This window comes from Chiloscyllium punctatum, chromosome 49 (assembly GCF_047496795.1).
Source record: "Chiloscyllium punctatum isolate Juve2018m chromosome 49, sChiPun1.3, whole genome shotgun sequence".
Classification (NCBI taxonomy): domain Eukaryota; kingdom Metazoa; phylum Chordata; class Chondrichthyes; order Orectolobiformes; family Hemiscylliidae; genus Chiloscyllium; species Chiloscyllium punctatum.
The window spans coordinates 38,901,683-38,925,935 of NC_092787.1; the positions used below are offsets into that span (position 1 = coordinate 38,901,683).

The window sequence follows — 24,253 nt, forward strand, 5'->3', positions numbered from 1 at the left end:
GGAAACTATTACCCAATGATTTTGATGAATTAGTTTATTGCGTCTGCGAGAATGAAGGCTGCAGAAGATGATCAAATGAACTCCAATTGAGACAGAGACCAGTGTTTTGTGCAGCATCATGCCCTTCACTGACACCAGGTAAAGTATCTCAAGGTTGATGACCCAAGTGTGCAGCTCTTGGGCGTAAGGTTAAGGCTCCCCTGATGGAGTGATACTGAAGCTACGAGGACAAATGTATCTGAGGGACTGAAACAATGGGAGGATCTGCAGCTTCGGACAGGAAACTAAAGCAAAGTCCCCTCAGTGCAGCTGAAGCAAGACCAATGTCCAGACTCCTAATCCTAACCAATCCAGAAGAGATTTTAGGGATCATTGACTTGTCCAGCAGATCCTCAAAGGTTATAAAGATGTTTTGACAGGTTCTGGATGTCTTCCTGGTAAGTATCATCACAAAGTAGATGAGACAGAGAGAGTTGAGTATCTGTTGATGACATGTTCAGCTGCCCTCCAACCCAGCCTGAAAGACAAACATGAGAAGTTTTTAAAGGCGGCAGTCCTCGTGAAAGTGATAATTCGCTTGAGAAATTGATAATTCCCTCAAGAAAGTGATAATTCCCTCAAGAAAGTGATAATTCCATCAAGAAAGTGATAACTCCCCACAGACACGATCAGTAGCATGGGAGCAGTGAGACAGGCTGGAAAACTGAAAGTGTGCATCTCGATGAAGCTTTGAGGAGACCTCACTGTCCCATATTGACCATCGAAGACCCCTTCCACCCCACAACCTCACTGAGGCCTTTTCTCCCTTCAATGAGGGGATTTGGATGCCTCTGTGTGCACTTCCAGTGCTCCAGAGGAACACCAGAGTCATTGAGCTTCCTCGGGTGGAAGCTGCTGTGGATGATTTGCAGCTTGGCGGATGTGACCAGTCTCCAGGCAAAGGTTCCTCACGTTATTATGATCTAGATGGGATACCTCAAACAGTCAGGATCCTGGGTGAGAAGGAGTGAACTGGATTCCATTCCTTTTTTCAGCTGTCCACTTAACTGGCTATAAGGTTAGTTTAAGAAGTAACCCCTCCCATGTGGATTACCGAGCCCAACTGAATTTATGTCTTAAAAAGGAGCCAAGCCAAGCAAGCTTTCTCAAGTTCGCAAAACGTAGGTTTATTACATACTAAAGAGAAATAATAATAAAGCAACATACATATAATAGATTGAAAATGAGAAATAGGTTGAAAAAGAGAGAAAAATTGGAAGGTACATTGATGGTTTCTGAAGAGTGGATAGTGGAACATTGATTGTTACCCTGTGGATTTCAAGATTCTTGGGATGCTGTAAGTTGAAATCCCTTTGGCCTGTTCCCTTTAGATAGTGCCTGTCTGGTGAGATGGACAGTGAGAGAGTCCTTATCCTGTTTCTTTCTGACTGTCTTGCTGATGAGTAGGCTTCTCACACTAAGAGTGAGAGACTGATTCCACCTGTAATGCAGGGGTGGCGAATGGATTTTGCTTTGCCTGTGATCTCCACACACACTAGCGTCCTAATCCAGGCTCATATACTTGAACCTCAGTTCGCTAGCTCATTTCTCCCCCCAGAACACACACCAGGTTGTGGTCAGGTTTTAACCCTACATGTCGGCAGAAGGTGGCTTTCTGTTAAGAGGAGAAAGATAGTCAGCCCCCTGGTATTCTCATCCTATCCTAATTTTTGAAGCTCTCCACAATATTTACATCTGACCTCTAGCTTTGATCTTTTTGCTGGCTTTTCTGCAAATAACTTTTGTCCTTTTTAGTGGTATATCATTCTCGTTCGGCCTGGTGAGTCTCTTAGCATCATGCAAAGCCCTGCCTGTTTTCTCATTAATACCCCCAGGCTGATGATTATCTACTTTGAAGTTGTTACTCATGTCTCTAGCTTTCTTGAAAGTATGCCTCTCCTCTCTCAGCAGACATGCTCTCACAACATGATCATTTGTTCCTAAAACAATCCTATCTCTGGTGATCCTTCAGTTGTGCAAACTCTCAGCACACAGCTGGATGAGTCAGTTCAGTCACATTCTGAGCAATAGCCTCCCTCTCCACTTGAGTAGGGGTGATGAATAAATACTGTTCATGAAAGTAAAATTAATGTGGGATTTAGAGTGTCTCTTCAAAACCTACAAAATCTCTCCTTTCTGACTATGGTGAGCCCTTTTTTGGAAGACTATCCAGCAATGATAGCAGAGATCCTATACTTATATGCTCAGGTTTTTAAAATTAATTCTGTGGTTCTTTCACAGCTTTGCTGAGAGTGGAAAAAAAATCCAAACCGGTCTCACATTACGTATCATTTTCATAGCAGTAACCAGAGGTAAAGTCATTTTGACGTGAGCAGTCATTCTAACTTACGGACTTGCTTTGTTAGAATGTCCTTCCTGTTTCTTTCAGTAGCCGGCACTTGTACAGATTGGAAAAATCTACATGTTTGCAGCTCCTCTGATTAGATTAGATTCCCTGCAGTGTGGAAACAGGCCCTTCGGCCCAACAAGTCCACACCGACCCACCCTCAGACTAATGTAGCTAACGCTAATGGGCTATTTGGCATGGTCAATTCGCCCTGGCCTGCACATCTTTGGAGTGTGGGAGGAAACCGGAGCAAACTCCACACAGACACGGGGAGAACGTGCAAACTCCACACAGTCAGTTGCCCGAGGCTGGAATTGAACCTGGGACCCTGGTGCTGTGAGGCAACAGTGCTAACCACCAAGCCACCCCCTTTTTTTTTTGGACTGCGTTTCGTATCATCTGTGTTTACTGGTGTCCACAGACTTTGCAGAAGGAGCTGAGAGCACAGACCTTGCTCAGGAGATTACCGCCAAGTCCAGCCAGTGCAACTGCATTTCCCCAAAACAAGCTGTTTACAAGCTTCTTAAACATTTCAGTCACACAATAGAGGGTGAACTATTCCAGCTCGGTGATGGCTTGTCAATTTGAGGCAAAGTAAGGAAAGCTACAAATTACAAAGAGACATTGCTAGAGAGGGTGAACAGGAGAGACAGGGCAGAGCAGCTGGTACCTGAGAGGTGCAGAGTTTTACAATCATTGATCAACTGAAAGATGAGATGGCCACAAAGTAGATAAGGACAAATAGATCCCAAGAGAAATTAATGTGGGGTCATCCAATTTGGACCAAAGTGAAGGTTAGTTCAAGTCTGTTCACTGAGTAAGACTTTGTGTAATGGCAGGTCCTGGGGTTTTCAGCGTCATCACATTGGTCATTGAATGGAGCAGACTGGATGGAAAATGATTCAAAGGGCCAGTGAAATACTTAAAGGTCTACCATAGAAAGGGCGAGAGAGTTTGCTGCAGTTTTCCCCAGCTGGAGGAAGTCCCCAGCTTACAGCACCGATAGCATTCCTCAGCAAAGACACACCGGCCTCGCAAGGCCGGTAGATCATTCCTTGGAAATTCATCAGAATGGTTTCCCAAATGTTGGATTACATTTAATAATCTCGGCTCGGTCTGGGGAGAATGTAAGGTAACAGAAGCAGCTGTAGGCCACTCAGCCCTTCACGTCTGTCCTGCCCTTCAGTGAGAACCTGGCTGATCTGACACATCGATGGAGCTGACCGAGAGGGAACATCAAATCTGACCCGGCCATTCAGGGAGGGGGATTGGAAATATTCTTCAAGCAAAAGGCAGGAGCTGACGGGACGCTCTCCCAACACAAGTAGTGGATGTGAGCTTCAGTCACACCCCCCCTGATAGAGTTTGGATCCCCCAAGTTATTTAGTATGACGATCCACAGCTGGTGATCGACAGATGGAGCATGACTTCATTGGCTGATCAAACAGCAAGGAGGGGCTGAACAGCCTCCCTTGACCCTACGTTCTGAAACTCAATCCCGGGAGTGTTTTAGTTACAAATCCTTGCTGAATCCTCTTCGAAAAGTTCAGCCTGACCATGCCCTGAATAATTTATTGGATAATGTTTCTCGCATTCTCTGTTCCCTTTTGACAATTTGAAACCAGCTCCTTCTTACTTAAGCCACCAAAACACAGTATGATTTTTAACAACTCGGTAATACCAGGCGGATATATTGTTCCTCAGAGAACCACGTAAACCTTTAAACATTACATCTGTAGTGCTCTCGACCAGAATTGCAGTCACCTAGTTCTGACTGCGGTAGAACAGGTTATCGAATCCAAATTGTCTGCTTGACGTTCCTGGGGCACTGACTCGCTTCTTCTGCCAGTAAACAAGGCCTACAGTCAGAGAGACCACCACAGCCAGCACGATGATCACCGAAGCAACAATCCCAGGAGTCTCACTGGAACCTGTAATCAACAAAATATCATCAACCACAGCATTAATACTGTCCTTCAGCCACCATCTCCTCCGTATCTAACCCCAGGCCAACCCCTGTCCTGGATGTTAGGTATAGTGTTGAGGGAGCGCTAAAACACAGAACAGTACAACACAGGATTAAGCCCCTGAGCCTACCACGTCTGTGCTGACTATGATGCCAATCTAAACTAAACCCATCTGCGTGCACATGTACCATATCCCCCATTCTCTGCCTGCCCATGTGTCTGAGTAAGTGCTTCTGAAATGTCTGTTCCAGGAATTGTACATCTCCTTTAAACTTTCCCCCTTCTCACCTTAAACCTGTGCCCTTTTAGTATTTCACAGTCCCACTCTGGGAGAAAGACCCTGTAACTAACCCCATGCACTCCCTGCTCTGGGAATGAGATGTGATGTTGCTGCCAGTTCTCACAGTCCTCCTGACTGTCCCCCATAAGGTACCTGCACCGACCAATACACTGCGCAGGGTTGCAGCAACATTCAGTACTGGATGAAATTGTTGAAAATCACTGGACACCAGGTTACAATCCAACAGGTTTATTTGAAAATACAAGCTTTCAGGGCATTGTTGATGAAGCAGCAGCGCTCTGAAAGCTGGCAGTTTTAAACAAACCGGTTGAACTGTAACCTGGTGTCGTGTGATTTTTAACTCTGACCGCCCCAGACCAACAGCGGCATCTCAATATCATGTTGGAATCAGACACGGGTCTTACCCCAAACAGCTCCATCTGTGTGCACTCCATGACAGTTCACTCCAGCAGAATACGCAACATCGTCAATGGCAACGTATCCAACCTCTGCATTGTCCGACTTTACAGCTTTGAAACCCACCTGGAACAGGGAGACAGTCACCCACAACACCCAGTCAGTGGGCAAGCGGCCGTGTGTTTCACGAGCAGAGCAGCCAAAAGGTAGGGTTACTACCGGGTCAGTCACCATCCAACCAGAACACCATGGAGGCACTCAGTCCCCAGCTCACAGGGTGAAGGGGGCAATGGCCAAGCCAGAAACTACAACCAATAAGGAACCGTGACACGCAATTATAGTGCTGAGGGAGTGGGCACTGTCGGAGGGTCAGTGCTGAGGGAGTGCCGCACTGTCGGAGAGTCAGTGCTGAGGGAGTGGGCACTGTCGGAGGGTCAGTGCTGAGGGAGTGGGCTCTGTCGGAGGGTCAGTGCTGAGGGAGTGCCGCACTGTCGGAGGGTCAGTACTGAGGGAGTGCCGCACTGTCGGAGAGTCAGTGCTGAGGGAGTGCCGCACTGTCGGAGTGTCAGTGCTGAGGGAGTGCCGCACTGTCGGAGGGTCAGTGCTGAGGGAGTGCCGCACTGTCGGAGGGTCAGTGCTGAGGGAGTGGGCACTGTTGGAGAGTCAGTGCTGAGGGAGTGGGCACTGTCGGAGGGTCAGTGCTGAGGGAGTGGGCACTGTCGGAGGGTCAGTGCTGAGGGAGTGGGCACTGTCGGAGGGTCAGTGCTGAGGGAGTGGGCACTGTTGGAGGGTCAGAGCTGAGGGAGTGGGCACTGTCGGAGGGTCAGTGGTGAGGGAGTGCCGCACTGTCAGAGGGTCAGTGCTGAGGGAGTGACGCACTGTCGGAGGGTCAGTGCTGAGGGAGTGGGCACTGTCGGATGGTCAGTGTTGAGGGAGTGCCGCACTGTCGGAGGGTCAGTGCTGAGGGAGTGCCGCAATGTCGGAGGGTCAGTGCTGAGGGAGTGCCGCACTGTCGGAGGGTCAGTGCTGAGGGAGTGCCGCACTGTCGGAGGGTCAGTGCTGAGGGAGTGCCGCAATGTCGGAGGGTCAGTGCTGAGGGAGTGCCGCACTGTCGGAGGGTCAGTGCTGAGGGAGTGCCGCACTGTTGGAGGGTCAGTGCTGAGGGAGTGGGCACTGTCGGAGGGTCAGAGCTGAGGGAGTGGGCACTGTCGGAGGGTCAGTGCTGAGGGAGTGCCGCACTGTCGGAGGGTCAGTACTGAGAGAGTGGGCACTGTCGGAGGGTCAGTGCTGAGGGAGTGGGCACTGTCGGAGGGTCAGAGCTGAGAGAGTGCCGCACTGTCGGAGGGTCAGTGCTGAGGGAGTGACGCACTGTCGGAGGGTCAGTGCTGAGGGAGTGGACACTGTCGGAGGGTCAGAGCTGAGGGAGTGGGCACTGTCGGATGGTCAGTGCTGAGGGAGTGACGCACTGTCGGAGGGTCAGTGCTGAGGGAGTGCCGCAATGTCGGAGGGTCAGTGCTGAGGGAGTGCCGCACTGTCGGAGGGTCAGTGCTGAGGGAGTGGGCACTGTCGGAGGGTCAGTGCTGAGGGAGCGGGCACTGTCGGAGGGTCAGTGCTGAGAGAGTGCTGCACTGTCGGAGGGTCAGTGCTGAGGGAGTGGGCACTGTTGGAGGGTCAGTGCTGAGAGAGTGGGCACTGTTGGAGGGTTAGTGCTGAGGGAGTGGGCACTGCTGGAGGGTCAGTGCTGAGGGAGTGGGCACTGTCGGATGGTCAGTGTTGAGGGAGTGCTGCACTGTTGGAGGGTCAGTGCTGAGGGAGTGGGCACTGTCTGAGGGTCAGGGCTGAGGGAGTGCCACACTGTCAGAGGGTCAGTACTGAGGGAGCGCTGCACTGTCGGAGGGTCAGTGCTGAGGGAGTGGGCACTGTCGGAGGGTCAGTGCTGAGGGAGTGGGCACTGTCGGAGGGTCAGAGCTGAGAGAGTGCTGCACTGTCGGAGGGTCAGTGCTGAGGGAGTGGGCACTGTCGGAGGGTCAGTGCTGAGGGAGTGGGCACTGTTGGAGGGTCAGATCTGAGGGAGTGGGCACTGTCGGAGGGTCAGTGGTGAGGGAGTGCCGCACTGTCAGAGGGTCAGTGCTGAGGGAGTGACGCACTGTCGGAGGGTCAGTGCTGAGGGAGTGGGCACTGTCGGATGGTCATTGTTGAGGGAGTGCCGCACTGTCGGAGGGTCAGTGCTGAGGGAGTGCCGCAATGTCGGAGGGTCAGTGCTGAGGGAGTGCCGCACTGTCGGAGGGTCAGTGCTGAGGGAGTGCCGCACTGTCGGAGGGTCAGTGCTGAGGGAGTGCCGCAATGTCGGAGGGTCAGTGCTGAGGGAGTGCCGCACTGTCGGAGGGTCAGTGCTGAGGGAGTGCCGCACTGTTGGAGGGTCAGTGCTGAGGGAGTGGGCACTGTCGGAGGGTCAGAGCTGAGGGAGTGGGCACTGTCGGAGGGTCAGTGCTGAGGGAGTGCCGCACTGTCGGAGGGTCAGTACTGAGAGAGTGGGCACTGTCGGAGGGTCAGTGCTGAGGGAGTGGGCACTGTCGGAGGGTCAGAGCTGAGAGAGTGCCGCACTGTCGGAGGGTCAGTGCTGAGGGAGTGACGCACTGTCGGAGGGTCAGTGCTGAGGGAGTGGACACTGTCGGAGGGTCAGAGCTGAGGGAGTGGGCACTGTCGGATGGTCAGTGCTGAGGGAGTGACGCACTGTCGGAGGGTCAGTGCTGAGGGAGTGCCGCAATGTCGGAGGGTCAGTGCTGAGGGAGTGCCGCACTGTCGGAGGGTCAGTGCTGAGGGAGTGGGCACTGTCGGAGGGTCAGTGCTGAGGGAGCGGGCACTGTCGGAGGGTCAGTGCTGAGAGAGTGCTGCACTGTCGGAGGGTCAGTGCTGAGGGAGTGGGCACTGTTGGAGGGTCAGTGCTGAGAGAGTGGGCACTGTTGGAGGGTTAGTGCTGAGGGAGTGGGCACTGCTGGAGGGTCAGTGCTGAGGGAGTGGGCACTGTCGGATGGTCAGTGTTGAGGGAGTGCCGCACTGTTGGAGGGTCAGTGCTGAGGGAGTGGGCACTGTCTGAGGGTCAGGGCTGAGGGAGTGCCACACTGTCAGAGGGTCAGTACTGAGGGAGCGCTGCACTGTCGGAGGGTCAGTGCTGAGGGAGTGGGCACTGTCGGAGGGTCAGTGCTGAGGGAGTGGGCACTGTCGGAGGGTCAGAGCTGAGAGAGTGCTGCACTGTCGGAGGGTCAGTGCTGAGGGAGTGGGCACTGTCGGAGGGTCAGTGCTGAGGGAGTGGGCACTGTCGGAGGGTCAGAGCTGAGAGAGTGCTGCACTGTCGGAGGGTCAGTGCTGAGGGAGTGGGCGCTGTTGGAGGGTCAGTGCTGAGGAGTGGGCACTGTCGGAGGGTCAGTGCTGAGAGAGTGCTGCACTGTCGGAGGGTGAGAGCTGAGAGAGTGCTGCACTGTTGGAGGGTCAGTGCTGGAGGAACGCCACATTGGGATATATGTGAGTTCCACACACAGTGCCTGTCACTGAAAGCTGTCATTGTCTGGTCACTGTTCGGTTGTGATAAAGTGTTTGTGACTGTCGCAGAGGGATATCAGAGGAAGGGTTTGTGAATCAGATGCAGTTGTATTCACCATCCGTCCTCTTTGTGTGTGACACTGATATTCCTGATGTTTCCTGGCCGAAAGTCAATGTTATAGCAATCCGAGTTTGAGGAAATCCCTGCGACTGGCTAAAACTGGGAAGTGGGACTTACCTGGAAGACTGTTGAACTCTCCACAGTGATATTGACAGGCCTCCATTCCTTGGTCTGAGCGTCTTTGGCCTCCCAGATCACCGACTCCTGACCATCCTGGTATCGGAACACGGTCAGGGCTCCATGCACTGGAACAGTCCACAGGGCAGCGATCAGCCTGTATCTGTACACACTCACTCTGTGACCTGCCACTTCCCCCGAGCAGAAAACCATGAAATAGCTCACACTGGCCTGACCCCCAACCTGTAACTGGGTCTGCTGTTCTCGGAGTTCTGAGGAAAATGACCCTTTTCCCACTCACTGGCCCCAGCAAATAAAACAATCAAAAAGCCACCACTGCCCCTCCCCCAGCAACCTCAGGACATCAGGAGCTCAATCTGAAACATGAACTGTAACCCTCACACACCCTCACACTCTACACACACCCTCACTCACACACACCCTCTACACTCACACACCCTCACTCACACACACACACCCTCACTCACACACACACACCCTCACTCACACACACACACCCTCAACACACACACCCTCACTCACACACACACACCCTCACTCACACACCCTCACTCACACACACACACCCTCAACACACACACCCTCACTCACACACACACACACCCTCACTCACACACACACACCCTCACTCACACACCCTCACTCACACACACACCCTCACCCACACACCCTCACTCACACACACACACCCTCACTCACACACCCTCACTCACACACACACACCCTCACTCACACACACACACACTCTCAACACACACACCCTCACTCACACCACACCCTCACTCACACACCCTCACTCACACCACACCCTCACTCACACACCCTCACTCACACACACACACCCTCACTCACACACCCTCACTCACACACACCCTCACTCACACACACACACCCTCACTCACACACACACACACACCCTCACTCACACACACACACACCCTCAACACACACACCCTCACTCACACCACACCCTCACTCACACACCCTCACTCACACACACACACCCTCACTCACACACACACACCCTCACTCACACACCCTCACTCACACACACACACACACACCCTCTACACACACACCCTCACTCACACACACCCTCACACACACACACCCTCACTCACACACACACACACACACCCTCTACACACACACCCTCACTCACACACACCCTCACACACACACACCCTCACTCACACACCCTCACTCACACACCCTCAACACCCACCCTCACTCTCACACACACCCTCACTCACACACACACCCTCACTCACACACCCTCACTCACACCCTCTACACCCACCCTCACTCACACACACACCCTCTACACCCACCCTCACTCACACACACCCTCACTCTCACACACACCCTCACTCACACACACACCCTCACTCACACCCTCTACACCCACCCTCACTCACACACACACCCTCTCTCACACACCCTCACTCACACACACACCCTCACTCAGACTGCTCTCCTCTTGCAGTCTAACCTGTCTCCTTTTGATTAGATTCCCTACAGTGTGGAAACGGGCCCTTCGGCCCAGCAAGTCCACACTGACCCTCCGAACAGTAACTTACCCAGGCCCATTCCCGTACCCTATCTTTACCCCAACTAATGCCCCTAACACTATGGGCAATTCAGCATGGCCAGTTCACCTGACCTGCACATCTTTGGACTGTGGGAGGAAACTGGGTCATCTGGAAAAAACTCATACAGACACGGGGAGAATGTGCAAACTCCACACAGACAGTTGCCCGAGGTGGGAATCGAACGCAGGAGCCTGGCACTGTGGGGCAGCAGTGCTAACCACTGAGCCACCGTGCCACTCCAAATTCTGAATTTGCTGCACTCCAAGATCCAGCATTGTCATCAAACACATGCTCAGAGGGATTGTTGCTGTCTGTCCTGTTGCTTACAGAGACTGGACAACGCCCCCAATACCGAGCACCAACTGGTGCTGATGTCATCGTTCCCCCTCTCCCGGAGCCCCTATTGGTCAGACAGTGTGCTGTGATAGTATAAGGGCGAATGGCCATCTATTGAAATTCAACCATTACCCACTACAGTGCGCTGTTGGTGGCGGTATCCCCTCTTGCCCCAAACTCAAACATTTCATCAACTTGGCTTCTCAATTTCCCCTTTCCTCACCTTCACCTGCTCCAACCCCAACTCCATTTCCAGGGATGGAATATTGGCCAAGATTCCTGATGAGCCGCTGACTCCCACAATGACCTCAGCCACAGCCCCTGGCTCCCTGCCTACCTGGTAGGATCCCATTCCATTCTCCCAGCTCCTCCACCTCTCCTTGGTACTGATGACACATACCTGTCCTCCTTCCTTGCACCTCAACCGAACCCATGGCTGCCAGGGCCCTTGAGCAGGTCCATTCCTACGTCCTGGACATCCTCACTTTCCCCCTGTCCCTCCAAGCCCGATTCATGTTCTGGATGTCCCACCCCTCGGGTTATTCAATCCTCTTTGCCTACAGTGTGCCCCCACCAGACCCAGCAGCCTCCCCACCCTCTGCTTCATTCCCTCCACTGCTGCCTGCCCCCCCAGTACACCTTGTCCCTTTCTATGACTGATGTTTGTGCCTCCCTCCTCTCTCCCTGACACTCCTTCCAGGCCAAGCTGGGTGATTAACTCCTATTTCTTCGGGAGTGGTGTCTGTACTGGCCATGGGGGTCTCCTGTATCCTGGAAAGCCCCGATGCATGACCCTGAGATCCCCAGTTCCAACCTTCCAGCTCGGCACCGCCCTCATGACCTGTCCCATCTGTCCATCTTCCTTCCCACCCATTCACCCCACCCTCCCCTCTGACCTATCACCTTTATCACCCACTTCTATCCACCTATTACACTCTCAGCTACCTTCTCCCCAGCCCCATCCCCTTCCCATTTATCTCTCCACCCCTGAGGCTCCCAGCCTCATTCCTGATGAAGAGCTCCATTCCAAAGCAGATTCTCCTGCTCCTCGGAGGCTGCCTGACCTGCTGCGCTTTTCCAGCACCACTCTCATCTAGACTCTGACCTCCAGCTTCTGCCGTCCCCACTTTCGACTGAGATCCCAGTCGCCTACGAGTTGAATTCATGACCTTGCTGTGACCTCTGACCTCCCTGTCATCAGAGCTGCTGCACCATTCCAGACAGGATTGATAGGCCTGAGGAACCGCACCTCATCACCCAATCAGACACTTTGCAGCCTGTAGCCCCAACACCGAACTGCACCGGGCTGGAATACGAGAGCAGAGACGTATTGCTGAGGCTGTATGAGGCTCTGGTCAAACTGCAACTGGAATATTGTGAGTAGTTTTTGGGCCCTGTATCTGAGGAAGGATGTTCGGGCCTGGCGGGGCGGGTGGGGGTAACGGATTCGGGGTCTGGAGGACGTTCACAAGAATGATCCAGGGGATGGAGGCCTCATCATATGAGTCGTTGTTAAGAACACAGTGTCTCTACTTGACGGAGTTGAGAGGGAAGGGGAAACTTCTGATTAAAACTTTCGGAATACTGAGGCCTCAGCATAACCTCAGAGTGAAGGGACGGCCCTTTACAGAGGCATACAGCACGGAAACAGACCCTTTGGGTTCAACTAGTCCATGATGACCACATTCCCAAACTAAACTAGTCCCACTTGGCTGCATTTAGCCCATATCCCTCCAAACCTTTCCTACTCGTGACCTTATCCAAAATGTCTTTGAAATGTTGTAACTGTACCTGCATCCACCACTTCCTCTGGCAGTTCATTCCACACACGAACCATTTTCTGTGGAAACATGTTGCCAGTCATGTCCTTTTTAAAACCTTCTTCTCCCACCTTAACAATATGCCCCCTGGTTTTGAACTTCCCACCCTAGGGAAATGACCTTTGCCATTCACCTTACCTATACCTCTCATGATTTGATAAACCTCGAGAAGGTCACCCCTCAACCGCCTGCGTGGCAGTAAAAAGAAAAGTCCCAGTCTATCTTTATATTTCAAAACCTGCGCTCCCCCTGTCAACATCCTTGTAAATTGTTTCTGAACCCTCTCCAACTTAATAATGTCCTTCCTATAACAGGGCGACCTCACTGTACTCCAGCAGAAGCCTCCCCGACATCCTGTACAACCTCAATATGACGTCCCAACTTGGGGTGTTGAATCTGTGGAACTCAGGAGGCCTAGTCATTGAGCATATTTAGGGTAGGTGATGGCCTAGTAGCATTTATCGTGAGGTTACTAATCCAGACACCCAGCTAATGTCCTGGGGAACCCCTCTGTGGTGGAATTTAAATTCAACTTTGAAAAAATCTGGAATTGAAAATGTACTGGTCACTATTGCCCGATTGTCAGAAATACCCATCTGGTTCCTTCAGGGAAGGGGAATCTGCCACCAGCACAGGGTCTGGCCTACATGTGGCACCAGACCCACAGCAATGTGGTTGACTCTCAAACTGCCCCCTGAAATGGCCCAGCTCTGCTGTATCAATCACGACAAAGTCTCAAAGAAATGAAACCAAACAGAGTATGGGGCAGAAACGGCCCTGTGGACCCTGCAAAGTCTCCCTCACTAACATCTTGGGGAGGGGGGGGGCAGTGCCAACACTGGGAGAGCTGTCTCACAGCCGAGTCAAGCAACGGCCTGATATTGTCATACCTGACTGACAATATCCCAGACACCACCATCGCGGTTCCTGCGTACGTCTCCTGCCCCACCAGCAGAGGTGGCTGCACAGTGGTGAACAGTTGGCATGGAGTTGCTCGTAATACCATCCCCGAGTGCTTTGATTATGAAATGATACAAAGATCTCGGATGTAAAAACGAAGAATGGTTTAACTGACAGTCATTGCTGCCCTTGACCTTGCAGCTAGAAGTGGATGGGGGTTTGGGAGGTGATGTTGGAGCAGTGTGGATGAGTTGTAATGGTTCATGAGGTCAAGAGAATGCCAGAGGTTGGGCAGTGAGTTAGTCAGTGTCTGTGTGGGGACAATCATGGGGATAAAGGTCTCAGCTTGCTCTCTGATTTATCTTCATTGATCTGAAACATTCCCCCTGACGTTTCTCCCAGGGCTGCCTGGCCAGTTGAGTGTTTCCAGTATCTCTTGAGTTTTCGTTGGGTTTGCGCGGTCACCTTGAGGTTCCCTCACAGGAACATGATAGAGGGCACTCACAGAGCTGCCTGGAGATATTGGTGCTGTAATAGAACATGAAGCAGGAGCCCTTGGTCAAAGGGAGGTGTTCACTCAGGAGCAATGCTGTATCACCAACACTTAGTGCCTCAAAGTCCACAAACAGAGAATGACCTGGGAAGAAAGAAGACTTGCATTTATATAGCACATTTCACATTCCTAAGATGTTCTGAAGCACCTTTCAGATATATCACTGGCTCTACCCAACAAGCTGCAGACTCTCGGTGTGTCGTCCCTGGTTTTGGAGGACCTTCCTCATTGTCATTCAGTAACCATGGAGTAACAAACCCCATCCCCGCAGAACTGACCTGCGAAGTGGCAGATCGTTTGATACATTTAAAGGATGAATTAAATAATGTTCCTCAAGTTAGTGTCAAGGTCAGGGCCGTGTCCCAGCTCTCAGTGTCAGGAACAGGCAGAAGGTGATTTTACCAGGCAGACACCGAGAGCTGGTTAAATCACAGTCTGCCTGTTCCCCAACACTGACAGCTGGTTAAATCACAGTCTGCCTGTTCCCCAACACCGACAGCTGGTTAAATCACAGTCTGCCTGTTCAATGACACCGAGAGCTGGTTAAATCACAGTCTGCCTGTTCAATGACACCGAGAGCTGGTTAAATCACTGTCTGCTTGTTCCCAACACTGAGAGCTGGTTTAGTCACAGTCTGCCTGTTCCCCAACTCTGAGAGCTGTTAAATCACAGTCTGCCTGTTCACCAACACTGAGAGCTGGTTAAATCACAGTCTGTCTGTTCACCAACACTGAGAGCTGGTTAAATCACCATCTGCCTGTTCCTAACACTGAGAGCTGGTTTCATCACAGTCTGTCTGTTCCCCAACACTGAGAGCTGGTTAAGTCACAGTCTGCCTGTTCCCCAACACTGAGAACTGGTTAAATCACAGTCTGCCTGTTCCCCAACACTGAGAGCTGGTTAAATCACAGTCAGCCTGTTCCCCGATACCGAGAGCTGGTTAAATCACAGTCTGCCTGTTCACTGACACTGAGAACTGGTTAAACCACAGGCTGCCTGTTCCCCAATACTGAGAGCTGGTTAAATCACAGTGTGCCTGTTCACTGACACTGAGAGCTGGTTAAATCACCGTCTGCCTGTTCACTACACTGAGAGCTGGTTTCGTCACAGGCTGCCTGTTCCCCAACACTGAGAGCGGGTTAGGTCACAGTCTGCCTGTTGCCCAACACTGAGAGCTGTTAAATCACAGTCTGCCTGTTGCCCAACACTGAGAGCTGGGGCACAGGGCTGGCCCTGACATAACTTGAGGAACAGTATTTAATTCACCACTTAAATGTATCAAAGTTAGATTAGATTCCCTATAGTGTGGAAACAGGCCCTTCAGCCCAACCAGTCCACACCGACCCTCCGAAGACTAACACACCCAGATGCATTTCCCTCTGACTAATGTACCTAACACTTTGGGCTATTTAGCACGGCCAATTCACCTGGACTGTGGGAGGAAACCCGAGCACCCGGAGGAAACCCACACAGACACGGGGAGGACGTGCAAACTCCACCCAGACAGTCACGTGAGGCTGGAACTGAACCTGGGACCCTGGCGCTGTGAGGCAGCAGTGCTAACCACTGAGCCACCGTGCCGCCCCAACGATGAAACGCTCAAATGTTGTGAGCCAATTAACCTGTGCTGAAGTCTCTCCAACCCAGAACACCCCAGTGCCCAGATCTCCAGACGGGACTGACAGTGGGGTCTCTTTCGCGTTTGTGTAACTGCTCCAGCTATGAAAATATTACGGTCAGCATTTCGTTCACCCTCCTGACTATTTGCCGCACTTGTTTGTGGCATTTTACAGAAACTGTGCACCTGAATCCCCTACTCTCATCGGGCATCCACTGCATATAACTTGGTACCTTCTAAGAAACACCTTCATCTATCGTTTTCAGTCTGAAATGGATAAGCTCACACTAGTTTGTATTAAAATCCATCTGCCTCCATTTGGTTCATTCACCTAATTTATCAACATCCTGTGGTGATTTTATACTGTTGGCATCACTGTCTCCAATGCTGCCAATTCTTGTTTCAGCAAATTTGGATTTTTGAATCGTTTATGTTGTTATCCAAATCATTCGTAAATATTGTGAATGATTGAGGTCCGGACACAGATTCCCTGCAGGACACCAATCGCCATGTCCTGTCAAGTGATTACTCATCCATGACACCAAATCTGTTTTCAGTCACTCAACCAATTTCCTGTCATATCAGTTATCTTCATTGGTTCATGGAATCCCTATGAAAGAGGCCATTCGGCCCAGTGAACCTGCAATGACACCCTGAAGAGAATCCCACCCCTTACCCTTTCCCCATAACCCTGCATTTCCCACAGCTAAGCCACCTACCCTGAATTTTCCCCTAATTTCCACCTCAGCTAACAGTCACTTGGGTGGGACTGTATCAAAAGCCTTCTGGAAGTCCAGGTCCACAACGTCCATTGACTTACCTCTGTCCACCACCTTCACTACCTCGTCAACAGCTAACTCTTCAAAAGCTGCACTGGCACTTGCTGATTAATGGAAAATTTTCAAGAGGATCAGTTCCTCTAGCCTTGATTATAGGCGTCAACAATTTCCCCACTATTAGTGTAAGGCATATAGCCATGCACACACACACACGCACACACACACACACGCGCACACACACACACACACACACACACACAAAACACACGCGCACACACACACACACACGCACACACACACAAAACACACACACACACACACACACACGCACAGGCACACACAAAACACACACACACACAGACACAAAACACACACACACAATCTCTCCCACACACTCTCATAATCATACACATTCACTGATTCCCTCACGCTCACACACACTCAGACCTGTTCACAGACGTGCTCACACTCGCACTCACTCTCATACACACTTACGCACACACACAGGCCCCCACACACTCACAAAACACACCCTCTCACACTTGCTGTTATACACACCTATGCACAGACACACCCACTCACAAATACACCCATTCACACTCATGCTCAGGTTCCTATTCACACATTCTCACACCCACTCACATTGAAAACACCAGCTGAAACATCTTTGTTGTTCAACTCTTTTATATATATATTATACATACACACCCACCCTCACACACCCGCCAACAGACATACTTCAACCCATGCATTCACCGATATACACACACTCAAATACATCCTTACATACGTCCCCTACCAACACACTGACACACCCACCAACACACTGACAAACCCACTCACACACTGACACACCCACCAACACACTGACACACCCACCAACACACTGACAAACCCACTCACACACTGACACACCCACCAACACACTGAGACACCCACTCACACACTGACACACCCACCAACACACTGACACACTCACCAACACACTGACACACCCGCTCACACACTGACACACCCACCAACACACTGAAACACACGCTCACACAATGACACACTCACCAACACACTAAAACACCCGCTCACACACTGACACATCCACCAACACACTGACACACCGACTCACACACTGACACACTCAGCAACATACTCAAACACCCACTCACACACTGACACACTCACTAACACAGACACACCCACACACATACAGACACACCCACCAACAACTTGAAACACCCACTCACACACAGACACACTCACCAACACACTGAAACACACGCTCAAACACTGAAACACCCACCAACACACAAACACCCACTCACACACTGACACACTCACCAACACACTGAAACACCCGCTCACACACTGACACACCCACCAACACACTGAAACACCCGCTCACACACGGACACACCCACCAACACACTGAAACACCCACTCACACACTGACGCACTCACCAACACACTGAAACACCCACTCACACACTGGCACACCCACCAACACACTGACACCCCCACTCACACACTGACGCACCCATCAACACAGTGAAACACCCGCTCACACACTGGCACACCCACCAACACACTGAAACACCCACTCACACACTGGCACACCCACCAACACACTGACACACCCACTCACACACTGATGCACTCACCAACACACTGAAACACCCGCTCACACACTGACACACCCACCAACACACTGACACACCCACTCACACACTGACACACTCACCAACACACTGAAACACCCGCTCACACACTGACACACCCACGAACATACTGAAACACCCACTCACACACTGGCACACCCACCAACACACTGACACACCCACTCAAACACTGACGCACTCACCAACACATTGAAACTCCTGCTCACACACTGACACACTCACCAACACACTGAAACACCCACTCACACACTGACACATTCACCAACACACTGAAACACCCACTCACACACTGACACACCCACCAACACACTGACACACCCGCTCACACACTGACACACTCACCAACACACTGAAACACCCGCTCACACACTGACACACCCACCAACACACTGAAACACCCGCTCACACATGGACACACCCACTAACACACTGAAACACCCACTCACACACTGACACACCCACCAACACACTGACACACCCACCAACACACTGAAACACCTACTCACACACTGACACACTCACCAACACACTGACACATCCGCTCACACACTGACACACTCACCAAAATACTGAAACACCCACTCAGACACTGACACAACCACCAACACACTGAAACACCCGCTCACACACGGACACACCCACCAACACACTGAAACACCCACTCACACACTGACACAACCACCAACACACTGAAACACCCACTCACACACTGACACACCCACCAACACGCTGACACACCCGCTCACACACTGACACACTCACCAACACACTGAAACACCCGCTCACACACGGACACACCCACTAACACACTGAAACACCCACTCACACACTGACACACCCACCACACACTGAAACACCCGCTCACACACTGACGCACTCACCAACACACTGAAACACCCGCTCACACACTGACACACCCACCAACACACTGAAACACCTGCTCACACACTGACACACCCACCAACACACTGAAAAACCCACTCACACACTGACACACCCATCAAAATACTGAAACACCCACTCACACACTGACACACCCACCAACACACTGACACACCCACTCACACACTGACACACTCACCAACACACTGAAACACCCGCTCACACACTGACACACCCACCAACACACTGACACACCCACTCACACACTGACACAGTCACCAACACACTGAAACACCCGCTCACACACTGACACACCCACGAACACACTGAAACACCCACTCACACACTGGCACACCCACCAACACACTGACACACCCACTCAAATACTGACGCACTCACCAACACATTGAAACTCCTGCTCACACACTGACACACTCACCAACACACTGAAACACCCACTCACACACTGACACATTCACCAACACACTGAAACACCCACTCACACACTGACACACCCACCAACACACTGACACACCCGCTCACACACTGACACACTCACCAACACACTGAAACACCCGCTCACACACTGACACACCCACCAACACACTGAAACACCCGCTCACACATGGACACACCCACTAACACACTGAAACACCCACTCACACACTGACACACCCACCAACACACTGACACACCCACCAACACACTGAAACACCTACTCACACACTGACACACTCACCAACACACTGACACATCCGCTCACACACTGACACACTCACCAAAATACTGAAACACCCACTCAGACACTGACACAACCACCAACACACTGAAACACCCGCTCACACACGGACACACCCACCAACACACTGAAACACCCACTCACACACTGACACAACCACCAACACACTGAAACACCCACTCACACACTGACACACCCACCAACACACTGACACACCCGCTCACACACTGACACACTCACCAACACACTGAAACACCCGCTCACACACGGACACACCCACTAACACACTGAAACACCCACTCACACACTGACACACCCACCACACACTGAAACACCCGCTTACACACTGACGCACTCACCAACACACTGAAACACCCGCTCACACACTGACACACCCACCAACACACTGAAACACCTGCTCACACACTGACACACCCACCAACACACTGAAAAACCCACTCACACACTGACACACCCATCAAAATACTGAAACCCCCACTCACACACTGACACACCCACCAACAAACTGACACACCCACACACACACTGGCACACCCACCAACACACTGAAACTCCCGCTCACACACTGACACACCCACCAACACACTGACACACCCACTCACACACTGACACACCCACCAACACACTGACACACCCACTCACACACTGACACACCCACCAACACACTGACACACCCACTCACACACTGACACACCCACCAACACACTGAAACACCCGCTCACACACTGACACACTCACCAACACACTGAAACACCCACTCACACACTGACACATTCACCAACACACTGAAACACCCACTCACACACTGATGCACTCACCAACACACTGAAACACCCACTCACACACTGACACACCCACCAACACACTGACACACCCACTCACACACTGATGCACTCACCAACACACTGAAACACCCACTCACACACTGACACACCCACTAACACACTGACACACCCACTCACACACTGACACACCCACCAACACACTGAAACACCCGCTCACACACTGACACACCCACCAACACACTGAAACACCCGCTCACACACTGACGCACTCACCAACACACTGAAACACCCACTCACACACTGACACACCCACCAACCCACTGACACACCCACTCACACACTGACACACCCATCAACACACTGAAACACCCACTCACACACTGACACACCCACCAACACACTGACACACCCACTCACACACTGACACACCCACCAACACACTGAAACACCCGCGCACACACTGACACACCCAATACACTGACACACCCACCAACACACTGACACACCCAACACACTGACACACCCACCAACACACTGACACACCCACTCACACGCTGACACACCCACCAACACACTGAAACACCCGCGCACACACTGACACACCCAATACACTGACACACCCACCAACACACTGACACACCCAACACACTGACACACCCACCAACACAGACACACCCACTCACACACTGACACACCCACCAACACACTGAAACACCCGCTCACACACTGACACACTCTACCCCTCAGATCCACGTGCACTGAGATTCATATACCACCCCACCCCCCAACGCACGCAGAGGTATACACAGACACATACCCACCGTGTCAAGCCCACACACACTCACTCACCCACACACAGATGTTAACACATATTCATGAACAGAGCTTCCCCCTCTGTGATCCAGGCCCTTTGACTGGGTTAACTCTGCCACTTCTGATCAGTGAAGCTGTGTTGTTATGGAGATGACCTATTGGGTGATTTTGCTCTCGCTGCTCAGAGGAGCAGTCTGTCTTGGCTGGAAAGACCCGACCTTCCATTGTCACTCACCTTGTGGGCTCTTCATTGTATTGTCCACCTCAGGCCCCTTGAAGGAGCTGGGTGTTTGCCCGTTGCTCCAGTTCCAGTCCATGGTGTCTAGATTGGGGTCCAGAACATTCTTCCAATTACACAGGTCCTGTTCAAAGTCACAGGCTCCTGGGCAAAAATAAAAAAAAACAGAACAATTCACCAAATATGTCCTTCGGTAAGTATCTGGCATTCCAGGCCCAACCTTCCCTGACTAAGTGTGGTCCAGATCAGTCTGGGCTAGTTTGTTTGAACTAGACCCAACTCTGTCCAGCCCCAGCCCAGCCCAGCCCAGCCCCTCACTGTGCCCAATGCTGGCCCTAGATTGTGCCCACGAGGGGCAGGGTGAGGTGTTTGGAATGTAAGGAGCAGCTGGAAATTCAGCAGTGCCTCTGTCCTGATACACACCAGCCTGCTCCCTCAGAACTCTGAGGAAGGCTCATTCAACCTGAAGCATTAACCCTGATTTCTCTCCACAGATGCTGCTGGATCTGCTGAGCTTTTCCAGCAATCTCTTGTTGTTTCCAATTGACAGCATCCTTTCAGATTTTATTTGGCTCATATGGGCCCTCAGCAGGTAGGGGGGAGAGAGAGTTTGAAGGAGTTGAAGGTCAGGTTGCCTGATTCCGTGATGTACTGTCATCAACAGAAGGGCCAGCTGCTGAAAAGCCCCACATTGTGCCAGGAAACGGGGGGGAGCGGGGGGGGCCGTGTGCCCAAATCCTAGGCCTCTGTTTCTCCAGGCCCTAGATTACACAGGGTGTGACTGACTGTAAGTCACTGTGTGGCTGAGGCAGCTGCTGTGTATCAGTTGGAGCACCAGGCTGAAAGGCCTGGGGCCTGACTGCCCCTCCGATCTGGGTGGTAGGGCACGGCTCTTGGAGGTGGCTCATTGGGACATCACTCCCTGGGAGGTGACGGAGCAGAGAGATCACTGCAGGGGTCACTGTAAGGTCACTGTGGGGTCACTGGATCACTGGTGGGGGTGAGGTCACTCTGGATGTCACTCTGGGGTCACTGTGAGGTCACTCTGGGGTCACACTAGGGGGTCAACGTGGGGTCACTTTGAGGTCACTGTGGATGTCAATCGGGGGATCACTGTGGGGTCACTGTGAGGTCATTGTGGGGGTTACTGAGGTCACTGCACATGTCACGCTAGAGGTCACTGTGGGGTCACTACGAGGGTCACTGAGGTCACTGTGGAGGTCACGGTAAGGCTCACTTTAGGGTCACTGTGCAGTCACTTTGGGGTCACTGTGGGAGTCACTGAGGTCACTCTAGAGTCACACTAGGGGTCAATGTGGGGTCACTGTGGGGGTCACTGTGGGGGTCACTTTGGGGTCACTGTGCAGTCACTATGGGGGTCACTGAGGTCATTCTAGGGTCACACTAGGGGTCAATGTGGTTGTCACTGAGGTCACAGTATGTCTATGTGGAGGTCACTGCCGGGGTCACTATGCCGTTCACTAAGCTCACTGTGTGGATCACAGTATGGCTCACTTTGGGGTCACTGTGTAGTCACTATGGGGGTCACTGAGGTCACCCTGGGGTCACTGTGAGGTCACTCACCAATTTGAGGACAGTCTGTGTGACTCAGCATGACATCATCGATGGCAATGTGTGACTCAGTGGCTCCTCCTCCAATCGCCTCGAACATTAACTGCAGAAAGAGAGAGCGTCAGTGACCCCCAGAGAAATCCCTCAGACATATACCACCACCCCCCCCCCCCCCCCCCGAGAGAGCCACGCCAAGGGACCCCACTGAGACAACCCCTGAGTGATTCTGCCTCCGTGAAAACCCGTCCAAGAAACTCCCCCCTGACAGAGAGCCCGTCCCCTCCAGGAGACCAACACCAACAGATTGAAGATGGTCCCAGTCAGATCACTGTGTAACCAGCGGCGCTGGTCTTTTTGAGGTTTTTTGTGAGGGAGACAAGTGAAAGCCTGTAATATTGACGATGAGTGTCGGCCAGCGCTGGGCTGCTCAGACAGACCCTTACCTTCCAGTTGTGTGCTGTGTGAATCTTGACGCTGCTCAAGCTCCATGTCAGGTCCTGGCCTATACTCATGTCCCACACCTTCAGCTTCCTCTGTGTCTCTTCCTCCACATAGACATTCAGAGTCCCTGGAAGAAGCGAAAAGTGTTGAGCTATTGATGACCATCGCCAGTCTCACCCACATCTGGGACAGTGTGTCTGACACAGAGATTCATGATCAGAACAAAAATTGCTCGGTGCCAGAATTGGAAACAGAATCTCCTGGATTCAAACCTTAGGGTCATAGAGTCATAGAGATGCACACAACGGAATCAGACCCTTTGGTCCAACCCGTCCATGCTGACCAGATATCCCAACCCAATCTAGTCCCACCTGCCAGCACCCAGCCCATATCCCTCCAAACCCTTCCTATTCATATACCCATCCAGATGCCTCTTAAATGTTGCAATTGTACCATCCTCTGGCAGCTCATTCCATACACGTACCACCCTCTACATGAAAACGTTGCCCCTTAGGTCTCTTTTATATCTTTCCCCTCTCACCCTAAACCTATGCCCCTCTAGTTCTGGACTCCCCCACCCCAGGGAAAAGACTTTGTCTATTTATCCTATCCATGCCCCTCATAATTTTGTAAACCTCTATA

At 51.9% G+C, this 24,253-nt stretch overlaps 1 protein-coding gene across 2 annotated transcripts; it reads right to left on the minus strand.

Moving 5' to 3' along the window:
• On the minus strand, positions 1-23,737 carry LOC140469600 (apical endosomal glycoprotein-like). Of its 2 annotated transcripts, XM_072566273.1 has the most exons (8): positions 23,614-23,737; positions 23,183-23,273; positions 21,596-21,742; positions 14,003-14,134; positions 8,829-8,956; positions 5,059-5,176; positions 4,151-4,317; positions 1-517 (listed from the first exon to the last, which is right to left on the minus strand). In XM_072566273.1, exons 1-7 carry the CDS (start codon positions 23,680-23,682, stop codon positions 4,151-4,153), a joined length of 852 nt encoding a protein of 283 aa, XP_072422374.1. In that variant the 5' UTR covers positions 23,683-23,737; the 3' UTR covers positions 1-517. The 2 variants fall into 2 exon arrangements, with proteins under 2 accessions (XP_072422374.1, XP_072422375.1); XM_072566274.1 differs by lacking the exon at positions 1-517 and having other exon boundaries at positions 3,273-4,317.
• Positions 23,738-24,253: the final 516 nt, after the last annotated feature.

What these genes read in the sequence shown, in the direction of transcription:
- LOC140469600 (XM_072566273.1), bottom strand. Translation starts at nt 23,682, where the DNA reads ATGAGTATAGGCCAGGACCTGACATGGAGCTTGAGCAGCGTCAAGATT. An exon ending in ACACAGCACACAACTGGAAG is followed by an intron (nt 23,274 to 23,613) that starts GTAAGGGTCTGT and finishes CTCTTTCTGCAG; the next exon opens with TTAATGTTCGAGGCGATTGG. An exon ending in CAATATCTCCAGGCAGCTCT is followed by an intron (nt 8,957 to 14,002) that starts GTGAGTGCCCTC and finishes GGACTGTTCCAG; the next exon opens with TGCATGGAGCCCTGACCGTG.